The 18,839-nt window shown below is 41.0% G+C and overlaps 1 protein-coding gene across 3 annotated transcripts in view; it reads left to right on the top strand.

Annotated features, from left to right (window-relative positions):
* The window catches only part of TRAFD1 (TRAF-type zinc finger domain containing 1), an 85,423-nt gene that overhangs the window by 14,054 nt on the left and 52,530 nt on the right, over window positions 1-18,839 (top strand). For 2 of the 3 annotated variants that reach the window (XM_033955599.1, XM_033955598.1), the window contains exons 5-7: window positions 2,325-2,748; window positions 10,269-10,535; window positions 18,047-18,117. In XM_033955599.1, the coding sequence (XP_033811490.1) occupies window positions 2,325-2,748; window positions 10,269-10,535; window positions 18,047-18,117 (762 nt within the window). The remainder of the gene's footprint in view (window positions 1-2,324; window positions 2,749-10,268; window positions 10,536-18,046; window positions 18,118-18,839) is intronic. The other variant, XM_033955600.1, reaches the window with a different exon arrangement.

Consider the following 18,839-nt stretch of genomic DNA (forward strand, 5'->3'; position numbering starts at 1 on the left):
TAGGGCTGGATGCTTTCGTTCAGCCCTGGCTGGCTCCCGAGCTTCTGTGTGTGTTCCCCCTATGGCCTCTGGTCGGTCGGGTCACCCGCCAGATGGCAATGCATCCCAGATGGCAATGCCACTTGTGATTCTAGTGGCTCCAGATTGGCCTCGTTGCCTGCGATAGAGATGAGACACTTCAGTTCCATCTTCATCGCTACCTTCTCAGTTGGGGGCCAGTGCCCATGGAGAACCCATGGCACTTTGGTCTTACAACATGGATTTTGAGCGCTCTGCCTTGATGCAGTGCAGTTAGTCAGATGTAGTCATTTTGACTCTCTTGCACTCAAAAAAACCTTCTACTGTGGCTGGTTATGCCAAAGCCTAGAAGACTTTCCAGCAGTGGTATGCTAAAGATCAGGTGGAGCCCGAGAAGCCTCCCATTTCGGTGGTCCTAGCTTTTCTTCAGGCAGACCTAGAGAAGGGTTTAGCATTGGCCTCCCTTACAGTTCCGGTTGCAGGCTTTTAGTGCCTTAGAGCATGCGGAGACACTAGTTCACCCAGATGTGACCAGGTTTATGAGAGGGGCACTTTGTTTGCGACATGCCTTGCGTCTTTAAAATCTTAAGATTGAACTTCAAGGCCTTGGGAGTCCCAATTGAGCCACTGAAGGATGCTGCTGTTCTGGATATGGCAATCAAGACTAACTTTCTGGTTGCCATTGTCTCTGCACGGCATATTTCAGAGCTTCAGGCTCATTTGTGTAGGGTGCTCTTTCTCCATATTATGGATACGGGAGTTGTTCTCTGCACTGTACCTTCCTTTCTGTTGAAGGTGGTTCTGCCTTCCATGTCAATCTGGAGGTTTGTTTGCCTGTGTTTCATTCCACAGGCTCTTGAGCAAGTTGGATGTCGGGAGAGTCTTGAACCACCATATGGGGAGGACTGTTACTTGTCTTTGGGACTTAACTGGATATGTTTGCTAGCTCTCAGGCTAAGGAGGTTGTTGGATTTCTCTAACTCCCGGATTGTGGGTTGGGATTGAGCATGTGGAGGGGCATAATTGAAAGTGTGCCTAAGTCTGAGGTTGGACATTTTGTGCAAGATGTCCATAAACCAAGTAGGAAAAATATGCATTTTCAAAGATGCCAAACATCTATCTTTTTTTTTTTTGAGAAAATGAGCTAGATATAAATTTTGATCCTTAGGTCATCTACCTTTTTTGCCCATTTTCAAAAATAAAAATGTCCATGTGAAAAATATACAAAAACAAGCTTTGTAGATGTACCCACCAACTACCTTGTCTGATCGCGGCAGAAGGAATCTCTATCAGCTGAGCCGGTTTCAGGGATTCTTTGAGGCTCAGCGATGGGGATTCCCCCCTTCTCCCAGTACCTTCGGATGAGAAAACGGCAGGAGGGAAGCTCTCCCTCCTGCCTACAGGGCTGCGTGTTGCAAATGACGGGGATTCCCCTTCCCACTGTTGGGGGGGGGGGCGGCGCAGAAATGTCGGTGATGTCAGGGAGAGTGGTGTAGGGCTCTGTGGCTCAGCTGATCCTGACAGGGGAAATCCCCATCAACTGAATCACCAGGAATCCCTGAAACCGGCTCAGCTGATGGGAAGCCTATAGGTTTTTGTGGTTTTTTTTTTTCACACTTTGGGTGGTGGGAGGGGTAATGACCATTGGGGGAATAAGGAGGAGTCATGCCTTAAATCCTCCAGTGGTCTTCTTGTCAGTTTGAGCACCTTTGTGAAACTTAGACGCAGCTCAAACAGGTCTAACTTCTGGCGTCTTAAGTTCCCTCTAGGAAAGCTTTGATTATGGATGTGGTACATCCAGGTTGAAGCCTGCCCAATACCTGCCCATAACACACCTACCAACACGCCCCCTTGATCTCTGGACGCATAGGAGCTTACAAGTGCTGCTGCACATCAAGAAAGTTAGTTTTGATTATCGACACTTGGACGTCCCTGCTATTAGGACGTCCAAATGCCGACTTAGGCTGGTTTTTGGATTTTTTAAAGTTTTGGTTATGAGCCCCCTAGCATATGGAATCCTACAGGGACTAATGGAAAGAAGATTATCGAAGGTAAAAACCTAATCTTCCATAACATTACATAACCTCCCATAAGTCATACTGAAATAATATATTTAATACAATAGATATTGACACTTTATAATTTGGCAAGATTGCATTAGAAAGAAAACCATAACATTTACCCAATGAACTCTTCTCCCTTATTTTCTAGGTCAAGACGGATTTACAAATTCATGTTGTGATTTTGTTTATACATTCTGTAAATATAAACCTTTACTCACCAACCAATTCTTATTTTCCCTTTAGACTTTGGAGTGCTGTTTGCGCCTTGTAAATTGTCAGTACTGTGAACTTGAGCTTGCATTCAACAAAGTTGAGGAACACGAGGATTACTGTGGTGCAAGGACTGAAATGTGTAATGGGTGTGGTCGCAATGTGATGGTAAAAGTCTCAAAGACACATCCCCAAATCTGTGGGAAAGAAGAAGACAAAAAGAATAACAGAGACAGGCCACAGCCACCAAATAGCTTTGTCACTGTGAATGATGATGGAACCTGGTTTGAATCCCAAATGCTGCTAAATTTTCCATCTAGGGAACACTATGGGCAACATCTGCCAAGGATACCTCCTGGACAACTAGCGAGTAGGTTTTATACTAGTTTTGGTTTAGATGAGGCATTCGAGAGAGCAAACAGAAGGTCACAGATCATGCAAATTGATCAAAAGCCAGGTAAAGTGTTGATAGATCAAGGGTAAGGTATTTCATTGTTGTTTATTTTTATAAGTACTGTTAGATTTTTATAAGTACTGTTAGATCATCTTTTTGTTACCTCAGATACTTGGTTACAATGCAAGAGACTGAAGCTTATTTTCAAAGCACTTAGACTTACAAAGTTCCATTGGTTACTATGGAACTTTGTAAGTCTGCTTTGAAAATGAACACCCATACTTTTTATGTATGATTAATTTTGGTTTTCATTAGGAGCCTTACCAGACCAGTTCAGAACTTGTGGTTTGTGCTAGTCAACCAGAAGAAGTGTGGAGACAGATTTCTAGAATTAGAGCACTATGAAGTATGAGGTCTTTAGTATTTCTCTGGATCGGCGGGCTTCAGAGCTGGAGGGACTGAGCTTCCTTCCTGCTCTTGACAAAGTTACTGGTGGGGGGAGGTTTGGAGGAGGGAGTGGGCATCCCTCCTGCCTTTTTTGGGGAGCAGGGAAGGAGATGATTTGGGGGGGGGGAAGATTTCTGGCACAGGTGGGGCCTCTGTTGGCAGGAGGGAATGGCCATCCCTCCTGCCAATTTTTTCTTGGGTGGGGGTGGGGGGGTTGGCATGGCCGGAGGGAGTGGGCATCAATCCTGCCAATTTTTGCTGACAGAGAAGAGTTGGTCCCCAGTGCCAGTTCATTGGGGGGATATTGGGGAGTGAGGTCTGGGGCGGAGCCTGGGTTGATCTGGGGCAGGGTATTAGGTTGATATTTGTTAGACTTAAGGGGTACTTGACTTGAAGACATTAAGAAACACTGGTTTAGAGGGTGAAGAATTTTTGTGCATGAAAGAGGAGCGGGACTTGGGTCAGATAATATGTGATGGCCGGTGGCAAACAGGTTGAAAAGGAGATGGCAAAAGCTAGAAGGATGGTTGGATGCATAGGGAGAGGAATGACCAATAGGAAGAAGGTATTGATGCCCCATTATAGGAATCTGGTGAAGTCTAATTTAGAATATTGTGCACAATTATACAGACCATACCTTCAAAAGGATATAAGCAGAATGGAGTCAGTTCATAGGAACGCTACTAAAATAGTTGGTGGTCTTCATCATAAGGTGTATGGGGATAGATTTAAAGATCTCATTATATATATATATACAGTATATATACTTTAGAGGAAAGGTGGGAGAAGGGAGACATGATAGAGATGTTTAAATACCTACATGGCATAAATGTGCATTGAAGTGAGTCTCTCGTAATTAAACAGAAACTCTGCAATGCACTGAATGAAGGTGGAAGGGGACAGATTAAAAAGTAACATCAGAAAATGTTTTTTATGAAAAGGGTGGTGAATTCTTGGAATGGCCTCTTGGTAGAGGTGGTGGAGACAAAAAGCATGTCTGAATTCAAGAAAGCTTGAGACAAGTATGTAGGATCTCGAAGAGAGAGGCGGGGATGATAGATGGCATGGTTAGGCAGACTAGATAGGCTTTATGGTCTTTATCTTCCTTCATGACTTATGTATTGTACTGGAGAGTCCTTTACTGTGTATTAAGACTGTTTGCAATTAGTATGGATGCATTCATTGCCTTTTCTTGACATTTGGCAGAGCATGGTAAGAACTGTATGCTACTTCAGTATGCTGTCTATACACATTGTTCATTCATAACTTTCCCAGTTCTGCCCCCTAACATAACATGCAGTTAATGCACAAATTAGCAAATGCTGTCATGCGTAATCTTTTGTGTTATCTAGTCTATTTTGGGTCCTGGATTCAGGCTTCAGAGAGGCAGAAGGAAATAAGATGAGACAAGAGCCAGGTAGTGCATAAAAGTATATTTTATAGGAATATATTTTTATAATATAGAGTATAAATTAGATTTAGAGCTGCTTCTGTCTGTGTATGTCTGTCCTGCCTGAATGAATCAGAGCAGAGAGAGTCTGTGTCCTGCCTGAATGAATGGTGTATGTGTGTTTCTAAATGGTAGGTGTATAGATGTGAAGAGGAAGGAGTAAGAAAGAATAAGCAGTAGAGATCAAGGTGCTGCAGCATATCTTTATAGGCTTTTAGTTTGTTCTAAAAATAATATCTTCTAGTATCTTCCTTTGTCACAATTTGGTATCTGTTTGAAACAGTGACTCTGGTAGCTGGAGCCATTCTGTGTCTAAATTCCTTAAGCAACTGTCCTTATCACATCTGTTGAAATTCCAGGGCTTCGCAGGAAGTATTCAGTATTATGCAAACGATTCTTTGAAGAGTCATTTAGTGGCATTTGTTTAATATCCCAGAATCATTTGCTTGCACTCTGAACACAGTCAGCACACAGTGATATAATGTTGACATTTTCAGCACTTTTTTTAATGTTTCAAGTGTATGGCCTGTGGTACCTGTTCATATGGCATTCACTCCTGCCCCTGCTTTAGACACAGCAGTGGCCAATTTGCCATTCTATGAGGCCTTTCTTCTACCTCCAGTAGTATACAGTGTTCCTTTGCGAATCACGGATTCACTCATTCGCAGTCGGAGCAGACCACAAGTGATTTTCTTCACCTGCCGGCGCTCCAGCTGCCCTCTCCTGCCTTTTGACAGGCGAAAAACCGCATTTGCGGTTTTTCAAAATCTAGGAACCCCTGGCAATTTCAGGGGAGTATTGTATGTTCTGTTAGCAGCAGGTCCCTTTATCCTGTACAGTCTGTCTCCACTATTGAAATAAGCAATTCACATTGAGTCCAAACTTGTGTCTTAGGTAAGGTAGCAACTACTGGGCTGAGAAACCCAATATGCCACCTTTGTGCCTGTCTGAGAGAGAATGAACAGTGCATAAAGAATGCAGGACGTTTTCTGAGGCGGTTAAGGCTTAAAGGTACCAAGATGCCATAAGTGGTGGTATGAGCGTGTGGGAATAAGCCATATACTATAGCTGACCCTGATGTGCCATGCAGTAGACAATGCCAAATTAGAAGAGATAAGATACTGGAAAATCATGTGTAACTATCTTAAAATGTAGATGGTATTTTGTGGTATATGCACTGTAAAGAATTGTACATGTTTCATTTTGCAGTATAGGAAAATCATAACAATACATAGTAAAATTTGTACAGTAATTAAGATAATGATAGGGTGAATAAGAACATTGAAGACATGATCAATAGTAAGTGAATACCCAAAGTTCCCAAATGGAGTCATGAGCATCTCATAGCAAATTTTCAACAGTTAGTGCAATCTGTCCATTCTTAAAAGTGATGGTATGATTCACTTCTTTGGAGGTTGTCTTAAGTTGTTCAATATGGGCATAGAGTCCTATAAAGTTCAGCAGCTTATGAAATATCTCATTCCCCATGCTAAGAGGGAATGGTTGCACAGCATATGAAATAAAGTCTGGAATGTCCATAGAGTTATTGATTACCAGAGGCATGGAATAGGTTGACCCATTAGTGGTGATGGGGATCAGTGGTATATGATTACACCAGATATTGCTCAGTAAATAGTTTGATCCATATAGCAAAGTGTAGGATGTCATGTAGCTGGGGATCCAGAGAAAAAACATATTATGTAAAGAACAGATGAAAACAAAAAGTGTCCAGCTCTGAGGTAGCATAAAGTGTGTGAGGTGATAGGTGAGTAGGAGAGCTTGGCAGTGGGGAAACTGAAGGATGAATTATTCCAACAGGAGTTGTCAACCTCTTTAAACTGATGAGGTTCACACTTAAAATGAAATGGTGTCTGCTCACACAGAGAGGGATCTATTGGCTTGAATGAAGCCATTATCATTCAGTGGCTGTACCCAAATGAAGTGATCCAAAGGATATAGGAGCATATTATCAAACTGCACACCAATGTTAACAACAGGATAAATAACAATGTGATGTCCTGGCCATGGGATCAAAGTACAGATAGAGCATCCTTGTGGTGAACATGGAACACTAAAATTTCATGTACTAGCCATCTGGACAAGTGGCCTAACTTAGCCATGATCAGAATTTCCTTTAAGATAGTAATAAGCTCACTCTGCACTCATTCTTTCCCAACCTATATTCTTCATGTGCTAATGTCACAATGTTTTGTTTTATAATGGCTGAAATAAGAGCAAATGTGTCTACAATTACATTGAATAGTTTGGAGGAAGCCTCATTAATATGCTGTGAGGTAAACCCATCAGAAGCATGTTGAGATGTGGATCCCTTCTTATTGCGGAGTACTTGTATATTAGTTGTATAAAGGGCACCCAGTGCAGTGTCTATGCCACCTAAAATGGTATCCAATAACTCATACTTGTGTCTAAGTGGTTTGGTTAACATAAGAACATAACAATTGCCGCTGCTGGGTCAGACCAGTGGTCCATCATGCCTAGCAGTCCGCTCACGCGACAGCCCTCCAGTCAAAGACCAGCACCCTAACTGAGACCAGCCCTACCTGCGCATGTTCTTGTTCAGCAGGAACTTGTCTAACTTTGTCTTGAATCCCTGGAGGGTGTTTTCCCCTATAACAGACTCCGGAAGAGCGTTCCAGTTTTCTACCACTCTCTGGGTGAAGAAGAACTTTCTTATGTTCATACGGAATCTATCCCCTTTCAACTTTAGAGAGTGCTCTCTTGTTCTCCCTACCTTGGAGAGGGTGACCAACCTGTCCTTATCTACTAAATCTATCCCCTTCAGTACCTTGAATGTTTCGATCATGTCCCCTCTCAATCTCCTCTGTTTAAGGGAGAAGAGGCCCAGTTTCTCTAATCTTTTGCTGTATGGCAGCTCCTCCAACCTCTTAACTATTTTAGTCGCTCTTCTCTGGACCCTTTTGAGTAGTACCATGTCCTTCTTCATGTATGGCGACCAGTGCTGTACGCAGTACTCCAGGTGAGGGCGCACCATGGCACGGTACAGCGGCATGATAACCTTCTCCGATCTGTTCGTGATTCCCTTCTTTATCATTCCTAGCATTCTGTTAACCCTTTTTGCCGCCGCCGCAGCACATTGCATGGACGGCTTCATCGATTTGTCGATCAGAACTCCCAAGTCCATTTCCTGGGAGGTCTCTCCAAGTACCGCCCCGGACATCCTGTATTCGTGCAGGAGATTTTTTGTTACTGACATGCATCACTTTATACTTATCCACGTTGAACCTCATCTGCCATGTTGATGCCTATTCCTCAAGCCTGATTATGTCACATTGGTTTGGGATGAAGCTGACTGCATATCATATCAAGTTTTGAGCATATATATGTGGTTAGCAACAAACTGCGAGCAATTTGAGTATCTATGAGTAACTAAAAATAGTTTTGGAGATAAATGCCAAATAAAACATCATGTGGTGTATCATTTAATCTGGAAGGACTTTACCTCCTGAAACAGATTTGATATCAGAAAGGTAGATTATAGGAGGAGCTGAGGTGCTAGGAGAGGTAGGAGGAGGGGGAAACAAGAAAAAAGAATAAGCAAGAGATCAAAGTGCTGCCGCTTATCTTTGTAGACTTGAGTTTGTTTTAAAAATAGTATCTTCCAGTATCTATCTTTGTTCAAATTAGGTATCTGTTTGAAACAGTGGCTCTGATAGTGATAGCTGGAGCCATTCTGTGTCTGAATTACTTAAGCACCTGTCCTTATCACATCTGTTGAAATTCTAGGGCTTTCAGGATACTCCCAGTACTATTCAAATGGTTCTTTGTTAATCTCAAATTCTAGTCTTTTAGGAGTCTCTTAGTGACATTCTAAGGTCTTTTCTTAGACTGAATGACTCCTGCCCATTCAGTCTATCTGCACTAACATTTTCAGGGTCAGATTTGTTTAATATCCCAGAATCCTTTGATTACATTACTATGTCCAGAGTGCAATGTCAGCATTATATTTCTTGTTTTTTGTTTTTGAATTCTTTATTCATTTTTGCATATTACAACAAGTGTAATAGATAAAATCATATGAACTTATAAATACACACTTGATTAACTCTCATATAACACTTTAAGTACAACATTTCATTACAAATTCATCTATATATATAAAATCGGAGGTATGTATGTGTGTATGTATGTGTGTATGTGCCGCGATCACGCAAAAACGGCTTGACCGATTTGAACGAAACTTGGTATGCAGATCCCTCACTACCTGGGGTGATATGTTCTGGGGGTCTCGCGGCCCACCTGCACACGTGGGCGGAGCTACAAACAGAAAATCAGATTTCACCCATTCATGTCAATGGAAAAAATGTAAAAAGCTGCCATTCTCACAGTAATTCAAAAACGGCTTGACCGATTTGAACGAATCTTGGTATGCAGATCCCTCACTACCTGGGGTGATATGTTCTGGGGGTCTCGTGGCCCAGCTGCACACGTGGGCGGAGCTACAAACAGTAAAATCAGATTTCACCCATTCATGTCAATGGAAAAAATGTAAAAAGCTGCCATTCTCACAGTAATTCAAAAACGGCTTGACCGATTTGAACGAAACTTGGTATGCAGATCCCTCACTACCTGGGGTGATATGTTCTGGGGGTCTCTCGGCCCACAACTCTATGTTGCTTGCTCAAGGGTGGGTTCACCCAAGAATTTATATGTTCTTGCTCCTGGAGGTGAAACTAAAAATGTTGTTTATAATCACGTTTTGCGTTAGTTGTATTGTATTCATTTTGTCAAATATTTCACATTATAATTTGAATATTGTACTTTTTATTAAGCTGTAAAAAAATAATTTCATTCACCACTATAAAGTATCTTTATTTGAATCCATTTACAGTGTTATTGCTATAATTAAATACCCGTGCAACGCCGGGGCATCAGCTAGTATTCTATAATATTTTGAATATTATGTAATACTCCTAATATTTAAACTATTCTTATTAAATAGAAAATCCTCCCCTCCCATCACAGTATTACATACAAGTACCATTACAATGAAACTATTGATATATTCATATATTATAAGATAATAAAAAATAAAACCCACCCATTTCCCCTCTAATCAAATATCTTACCTTGGGAAAAATTTATCATTCATTACAAAAATCTGTTAATGTTATATTTCTATATGCTGACTTCATGCACCATGGTATGTTAATGATGCTCATGCTGGAACAATGCGCACTAATTTATGCATCAACTGCTTCACACGTTTTAGTGAAAGGGCACCTAAGTTAGCAAAGTAACCTCCCTCTTTACAAAAGCACAAAAGAGGTTTTTAGTGTTGGCCAGCGCATGCTGAATGCTCTGTGCTGCTCTGATGCTCTTAGAGTTCCTGTGAGCAGTGCCGAGCATTCAGCATGCTGGCTGGCGCTAAAAACATCTTCCACGCTTTTGTAAAAAAGAGGGGGGGGGGGCTTCTATGCACATTTTACCATTTTTTGGTGTTTGCATAGGTTGCAAAAAAAAAAAAAAAAGTAAATTTGTATAATGGTAGTTTTTAATAATATCTACCGGTATGTATTTACTGGTTTATTGATGATTGCTGGCCATAGTGGGTCAATCCATTGCTATTTTATGATCTTGCTGCATTTTTGCAGTTTGACTAGGTTTTGCCTAGTAATGTTTGGTATTTTCTTTTCTTTTCTTTTAGAAAATCAACAACAGAAGTTGGAAAGAAATATAAATTTTGATTCTTCTATCCATAAAGAGGATAATTCAAGTTTAGATTACTTATTGGCACTAAGCCTGCAGAATGAGCATAATCCCAGTAAGGCTGCTGATGCTGCAGGTCAAGCCAACTTCTGGAGGACCTTCTATTCCAAGGATCTGAAGCCAACCCAGCACCACCTTAGCCCAGCCAAAACAGATACTCTCTCACATGATTCTGCAGCACCTATTATTTCAGATGAACCAAAATGTAAGCTACTTGCTGTTGGTTTTGAAGTGTCACATAAATTGGTGAGAAAAAAGCTAGAGGAAGGGGAGGAACTTAACCCGTGATAGACAGTCTTTTAAAAATTATACCTGGATATTCAGGACCGGATCATACTTAGATATTGATACTGAATATCTGGATGCTACTGACATTCATTACTAGTTCCTAGATAACTATTCCAGCAAATTAGGAGAGCTCTGCCTTAGCTCAATCCTTAACAAACAGAAATCTCTCTGTATTAATACATTCTGTTGAAGCATTCTAATTCCCAATATGGTAAAGTAAGATGAAAGATGAAAAATCAAATATAAAATATAAATTAGTATAAGGAAACCCTTGGTTATTAGCATTAATAACCACTCTTTGATAATATAGCCTTAATCAGCAGTGTGCTAAGAACCTTGCCCAGTTTATATTCAGGGCTTTAAGAGCTTCCTACTTATAACATCCCTGGGCTTTCCTTTTTTTAAACACACATGAAAAATACTTCTTTAAGAAACCTAACAGAAGAGTGAAAAAATACAAAAATTGTTTTCACATATAAAAGTGCTCAATGAAAGTCACTTATCTGTTTTTGGAGACATTATATAGCATGAAGTGCTACTTTTATCAAACTGATGATGCTGCCAGAGTGATATCAATCACTGCTAGGACTTGGGCTGAGCTCGACAAGGTGCCCTGTTTCATTCCTTCATCAAGAGCCTTCTGTTTACTACTTGCAGTGAGTAGTTTTCTAAAGAAATAAATGAAAAATCTCATCTTATGTTTGAGCCCAATGAGGCTAAATTTAGACAACAGACCCAACTATAAAGAAATATTTCTTCAAGAAATGAAAAGATGTAACTACAAAAATAAAATGCAATGAAAATAACTGCTGCAATCAACAATAACTTAAAGCTCTCACAATAGAACTTGCAAAAATCATCATTAAAGGATGGAATTCCATTCTGTGTTTTCATTTAAACCCCACTCAGACCACCCAATCGATGTATCCACCTTTGTTCAAGCTCAAGTATCTCTCCCTAAGGGTAAAATGGGGACTTGGTCAATAATAGTCTATTTGATTTGTCTGCAAAAAAATGTTGAACCATGGGGGAAATGATGGTAGCTGTGTGCGGACAACTCTTATGTTCAGTTAGGCATATTTTATCCTCCTTGTAGTGGGATCTATATAGATATAATTACAAGTCCATAAAATTATGTAAACTACAAAATCAGAATCACATGAGGCAGAATGTCTTAATTTATAAATGTGTCCTGTTTGTGGATGAATCCATGTAATTCCTTGTAGGATCATAGCATAGCAAGAGCATCTTCCACATGTCCTACTTCAGTGGATACTTGATTATCTTGATACTCTCCTGATATTCATCATAGGTATGTACAATTTTATTTCTGATGTAGGACCTCTGGAATAAGCTACACAAGAACCTGTTTGAAAACTTGAACGAAGGACCAACACATGCTAATGTGTATAAATAATATTGACAATTTGAATGGCTGAATTCATATACCCAAAACACAAACTTGTTTGTCCATCTTTTGTTGTCTCGTTGACCGTAATAATAAATCCATGTTAGGATATAATGCATGAAAATATTCCTTCTTAAGTACTTGGGATAACCTTGCAGTAAACATTTCTGATATAAACCCTCAGCTTGTCTCTGGAGACAGATAAATGACTTTCATTGAGCACTTTTATATGTAACAACTATTTTTGTATTTTTTGCTTTTTTTCACTCTTATGTTTTGTTTCTTAAAGAGGCACTTCTCACATGTGTTTAAAAAGAACAGCCCAGGGATGTTATTAGGTAGAAGCTCTTAAAGCCCTGAATACAAGCTGGGCAAGCTTCTTAGCACATTGCCGATTAAGGCTATTCCACCAAAGAGTGGTAATTAATGCTAATAACTCAGAGTTTCCTTACACTAATTTATATTTTATATTTGATTTTTCATTTTATTTTATCATATTGGGAATTAGTGTTGGAGTGCTTCAATAGAATTTATTGACATAGAGAGATTTTTGTTTTGTTAGTGTTTCTTCATTCTCTTTTACCAGTCTAGGTAGTTTAGGGTTAGCTCAATCCCTGGCACTATCTAGATAGCACTAAGGGATCAGACATGATATTCAGTAGGATTATCGGAATAAACGTAATGCTGATGAATGTTATGGACGGACCCAGTGAGCGCTAGTTATCCAGGTAGCATCTGCTTTTACCTGGATAACTAACTTTAAATATTGACCTCTAATTTTTTTCTTAGCCCTTATATCTATGGGGAGATATGTGCACTGAGCTATATGATGTGCTTTTACTAGTGAGAACCCTTCTTGCCTTGTCAGCATTACTCTAATTACTCAGATTATATAGTGATATAAGCACATCTGGCAACTTCCCCATTGTTTTTCCTTGTTTGTTTAATTCTTTTGTTTGTCCTGCCTTTTTCTGGGCAGCCTTGGGAAGTTGTGTGGCCTTGCTTTGTTTAGCCACAGTGGTAATGGGGACAGACTTGTCAGTGTGGGGGTGGGAACTATAATCCCTGTGATAAGCTGTGCCAAAAGCTGCTGTATTTCTGGGGCAAGGTGGTGGTGAAGGTTCTTTGTACTACAGCTGCTTGCAATATAAAACTCTTATCCTGTTAGATGGTGGAGATATTGGTGTACAATCCAAAACAAAAAACATTGTGGAAACTGATATTCCCGATGTCGACTTTATTGGTTGTTCAGCAAGATAATCCACAATGTGTGCTCTTTCTATTTATTTTCACAAAGCACTCCCTGTGTGAAGTCATGGTTGCACATGGACATTTGATTATATAATCCACAAGATTCTTGAAATGGCTCTCTTGGGACACCTGAGGAAGACATTTTGGTTGAAACACGGACCATGTTGGGTCCTCATCATTTATCACATTGTGGATTATCTTGCTGAACAACCAGTAACGGGTTAGATTCACTAAAGCCCCCTTACCTGTCCGATCCATGGCCGATCCACCAAGCCTCCTCGTGCAAATGACTATGATTGGAGACCCGCCCCACAGTGACTGCACAGATCGCTGCAGAGCGATCCTGAAGCATGCAGACAATCTTCTTTGCCTGTAGATGGTCTGTGCATACGCTTGCTCTCTGCTTTTTTGTAATTTTTTTTTTACGTGGCTTCTCCAGTAATCCGTTGCTCAACAGCACCTATGAGTTTGTGGCTCTGATTTCTTAGGAAAATCGGGTGGAGGATCCTTGATGGAATGCGTGACTCCTGCCTATACTCGTGAGCCTGTGGTTTTAAAGCGGGGCTGCACTACAGCGTGTTCTGGAACAAACCTGTGAGTTAAAATCACGGGCTTGCACTGCGGGGAAGGGTGGCAGAGAGCAGGAGATCAGGAGATGTGCCTCAGCTGGTTGCTTACTTCAGGGGACCCATAGGAGAGTCGGCAGGGACGTGAGCGACTGGTCCTCTGCAGTTGCTTCTTTTTGGATCGGCCAGCCCAGTAGGTGTTCCTGAAATTGTTAGCGAATTGCTGCCTTCCTACTTTTGCATGCCATTCCCCTCAATTACATAAGCGGATTGGCAGTTGATCGGCCACGAGGATAGTGAATTAGGTCGGTACACGATTTCAAACACCATCGGTGGGTTTAGTGAATCTAGCCTAAAGTCGACATCAGGAACATCAGTTTCCAAAGCGTTTTTTTGTATTGGATTGTTCGTTTTTCTGTGGCTACATTGGGTCAATCTCCTTGGTTGTTGGAGGTATTGATGTAGCCATACCCTCCCAGTGGTGCCCAGACTGGCCCATTGGAATACATGAAAGGTGGTCATAGCCATGTAGGGAAGTGCCAGAGGAGAGGATCTCACAAGGTTGTCCGTCTTCTCTGGTACTATGTGTATATATTTTCCCCTTTTACAGCCTTCTGTCTTATTAGTCAGTTAATTTATTCTTAATGTTAATCTTTATTCTATGGAAAGGAATGGAAACTGAGGAGGGAGAATCCTATCTAGAACTGGAACACACAGTTATGCTCAAGGGAGCCTCTTAAAACTTCTTTGAGCTAGAGGGAGAACTCTGGCACACAGATGTATAAGACAACATCACCATGTTTGGCTGTATGTTCCTGCATGTCTGCAAAGAATAGCTGGTATAAATAAGGAATATACACAGGCATTTGCAAAGCAGCAGTTTCTTTTTATTTTTTTTCCTTTTTTTATTATTTATTTATCATTTTATAATTATTTATCAAGTATAAACTTGTACAGAAAGTAAAATTTACGTCAGAAGTACATAACCAATTAATCAAATCAGGAATATAAACTTAATAATACATACATAACCATATTAATCAGAGTTGAATCTACAACATAAAGTTTACTTAAATTTTAAACTCAAGTCCTCCACAACGGATCAAGATGGAACAAGAGCGGATTTAATAATGGAAAAGATATATCATAGAAGAATGCTACGGCTAATTTAGACTGAGCACAGGGTTCCCTAAAAATACTTCCTATCTAGGGCTAGATCTTTTTTTTTTCTTTCTTTCTCCATTTGTGACAACGACAGGAAAGCTGTCGGCTGAAAAGGTTCCAAGAAAACACTTCTGTGATGAATAATGACTATACATTTGCATGGGTGACATAAATAAAAGATTGCCCCTAAGGCTAACACTCCTGGTTTTAATAATAGAAATTCTTTACGAAGTCTCTGGGTTTCTCTGGCAAGATCTGGATACATTTGTATTATCATTCCTAAAAAGGATTTTTGTTTATTTTTGAAGAAAAGTCTCAGTAGCCAATTTTTGTCTGGGGCCAAAGCCACTGTTAGTAATAAAGTTGCAGGGACTGCCCATTCACTATTTGAGCATTCCAATAAAGTAGACACATCCAAAGTTTCCTGCACAACCTCTTGCTGCTGTTTATTAGGGAGATAGTAGACCTGTGTAAATGGTGGTATTACTTCCTCAGTGAGTCCCAAAATTTCCAACATATATTTTTTTCAGCATCTCCCGAAGAGTGATCATTAAGACCTTAGGGAGGTTCACCAATCTTAAATTGTTACTGCAGGAAAAATTTTCCAAAGACTCGTGCTTTCTCCTAAGATTGGTGTTATCTTTAATGTTTCATGAAGCTGTTTGGTCTTGGATAACTCTTGGTTAATGCTGACAATTGCTTTTTTAGTTTCTAACATTTCTGTTTTAAAATTCTGAATATCCTTAGCTTGACCTTTTATTTTCTCCTCTATTTGAATAAATTGAGGCTTTATTAATTTTGGAATGTTAACAATCAGGTCCCAGATAGAATCTAATGTTACCTCTCGGGGATTTTGAAGCTGAGGAAAATGGGCTGCAAATTATTCTACAGCTGTTGATTCTCCTTGTTGAATACTCTCCTGAGTCTGTCCGTCCCCTCCAGAAGTTGACTCATCAGTCCCTCCATACAGACTCTCTTGTGAATGTAGAGAGTCTGACTCCATGCTCCCTTCATGATTACTACCGGCCTCCAGAGCAGGACATGCTCCCTCTTCGGAGAGCTCCCCCGCCTGCGGGGAGCTGGTAACTTGAGGGTGTGGGGGCGGAGCCCTCATGTCGGGGCTTAGTGTGATTTCTAGTCCCAGAGAGATCGCCTCCATTCCACCTGTTCGGGGCATCTCTAGCGGGACAACCTCCAACTGCTAAAGGGTGCTTTGCATGCGGCGGATAAGCTCGTCAATATTGCCCATTCCGGGTGCTCCGGAGCTCTGCGAGGCCCCAGCTGTGCTCCTTCCTCTCCGTTTCGGCATCTCAGAGTAAATTTAAATCCAGCAAATACGCAAAAAATAGTAAGCTTGCCAACTTGTGACGTTCAGCTAGATCAGTCAGCAGCCATCTTGATCCCTACCAGCAGCAGTTTCTTCTCACTGAAAAAAAGACATGTAGAAAGTTGGAATTTGAAAGGAGCAGAAAGTATAAAAATTTGCTAGGTGTTAGTTTAAAAAAATTGACTTGATAAATCATTGAAAGAGAGTATCTGTTTTTTAAACTTATTTTGTAGGACCGCAAACTGAAGGTCTGTAATCCATAACATTGATAAGATCCCACTTCTCCCCTGTTGGATGTATCGCACAACTTATGACTTGGCTGGGGGCAACTTTAGGAAGAGATGCAAAGGGAGACCTTTCAATTAAGTTTCTGTACATGTGCATTGATTTCTAGAAAGCTGCTTTTTAAGGCTTTGTTGGATCTAGTTTTGAAACCAACCTGGTGAATTCAGTTTCACATTACATTTTCTGCTAATTTAATTTTTTATAGTGTTTAAAAAGACAGGAAATCACACTGATATATGCAATGGTTTCTAAAGCAGCTGCTTTCCTTTTTTTTTTTTTTTTTTAAGAAATTGCAATGTGTAGGACATAAAGGTTAGAGCATGTTGCTGTATAGTTTTTTTGTGAAGAAGGGCTTGCAAGCATTGTATACTTTATTGATGCAAACCTAGACAGTGGGACCTGTAAGTAGTTGTTCTGAATTACCATATTTTTCGCATCATAAGATGCACTCCCCCCCCAAAAGTGGATGGAAAAAAGGGTGCATCCTATGGAGCAAATACCCAAACCCCCTGCCCATTACCTTATTTAGATTGGTGCCCGCCCCTCGCCCACTGCTGCCGCTGCAGCTACTGGTGGCACGCTGCAAGTAGAAGAAGGGACGCTCGCTGCAAGTAGAGGAAGGGAAGGGGCAGGCGGGTGCAGTGATTGCATGCCACCGGCCCAGAAGCCTTACCCCTGGCATCAATTCTGACATCGGACAGAAGGTCCGGGCCAGCCGCTGCTGCAGGATGGAGGGAAGAAGGGACAATTGTTGGGCCTGAGTTGGTGGGGGGGGGGAGAACAAAGGCTGGAAGGCAGTGAGGGGAACATAGGAGGAAGGGAGGAAGGGACAATTGTTGGGCCTGATTTGAGGGGGGTGGAAGATGATAAAGGCAGTGAGGGGAACATAGGAGGGAGGGAAGAAGGGACAATTGTTGGGCCTGAGGAAAGAAAGAAAAAAAGAAACAGACAACAAAGGTAGGAAAAATGATTTTATTTTCAATTTAGTGATCAAAATGTGTCAGTTTGGAGAATTTATATCTACTGTCTTTATTTTGCCCTATATTTGTCAATTTTTCCATAATTGTTACTGAGGTGACATTGCATATTTTAAAAAGTCATCTGCCTTGACATATGTGCCCTGTCCCTGCCCGCCCTATCCCAGCCTACCACTAGACCACCAGAGGGGGGACAGAGTTCAGAGCCTGGCAATGAGTGTGGGGTTGGGTGCAGATCCTGGCAGGGTGAATTTGGTTCAGAATGTTTTTTTTTTTCTTGTTTTCCTCCTCTAAATCTAGGATGTGTCTTATGGTCAGGTGCATCTTATGGAGCGAAAAATACGGTACATTTGTTTTTGCAAACCTGAAAAAGCTACTTTTGCTTTCTGCAGATTGAATTTTGTTCATTTTTATCATAACAAGTTCACTTGTTTGCTTTCTTTTATGCAGCTGAAAACATTATGCTGCCTTGTGAGTTCTGTGAAGAGCTTTTCCCAGAAGAGGATCTTATTTTACATCAGGTATAAAGTTTTTGTTCAAAAAGAAGGAACAGAAACCCCATGTAAAATTGAACAAAAAAAAAAACAAGTGGGAAGTGAGATAGATCACGTCAACCTTGGGACAAACGATCTTTATTCCAATTTGCACATTAATCTATAATAATAAAATGCTAAGCGCGCATGCGCACTCTTATCCCGTGTTCCCTGCGTCTTGATCTGTTGGGATGTGACCACAAGAGTGCGCATGCGCGCTTACCACACATCGGGCTTGAACACTTGAAATTACCTGTCAAAGTTCATTTTTAAGCTCAAAGCCATGGCGTCGGCGGCTACTCTCTTGAACCACAGCAGGCGGAGATCGAGAGAGGAGCCGCGGCGTCGGCTTTGATCTAAAAAATGAACTTTGAAATCGGGCTGGGGATCGCAGCCAGCAGCTGATCGGATGCACTCTGATCGTTCCCTGTCCCTGCTGGGTTCTCTTGGGGAGTGGAAAGCCTGCATTCTGTAATATTGCATCTGATCTCTGAGGTTCCTATTGGGGTGTCTCACTCTTAGGTCCCCCAGAGTAGGTTATTGGCATGTTGGCGCTCTGATCTGTTGTCTATCCCTGCTGGGTTCTCTCAGGGTATCTGCACTCTAATCTGCTGTCTGAGCGTATGGATCCCTATCAGAGATGTCTGCATTCAGTGATCTGCCTTTTCTGTCCCTGCTGGGCTCCATCAGGGTGTGTGCATTGGGTGACC

Source organism: Geotrypetes seraphini, chromosome 8 (genome assembly GCF_902459505.1).
Source record: "Geotrypetes seraphini chromosome 8, aGeoSer1.1, whole genome shotgun sequence".
NCBI classification, from domain to species: Eukaryota; Metazoa; Chordata; class Amphibia; order Gymnophiona; family Dermophiidae; genus Geotrypetes; species Geotrypetes seraphini.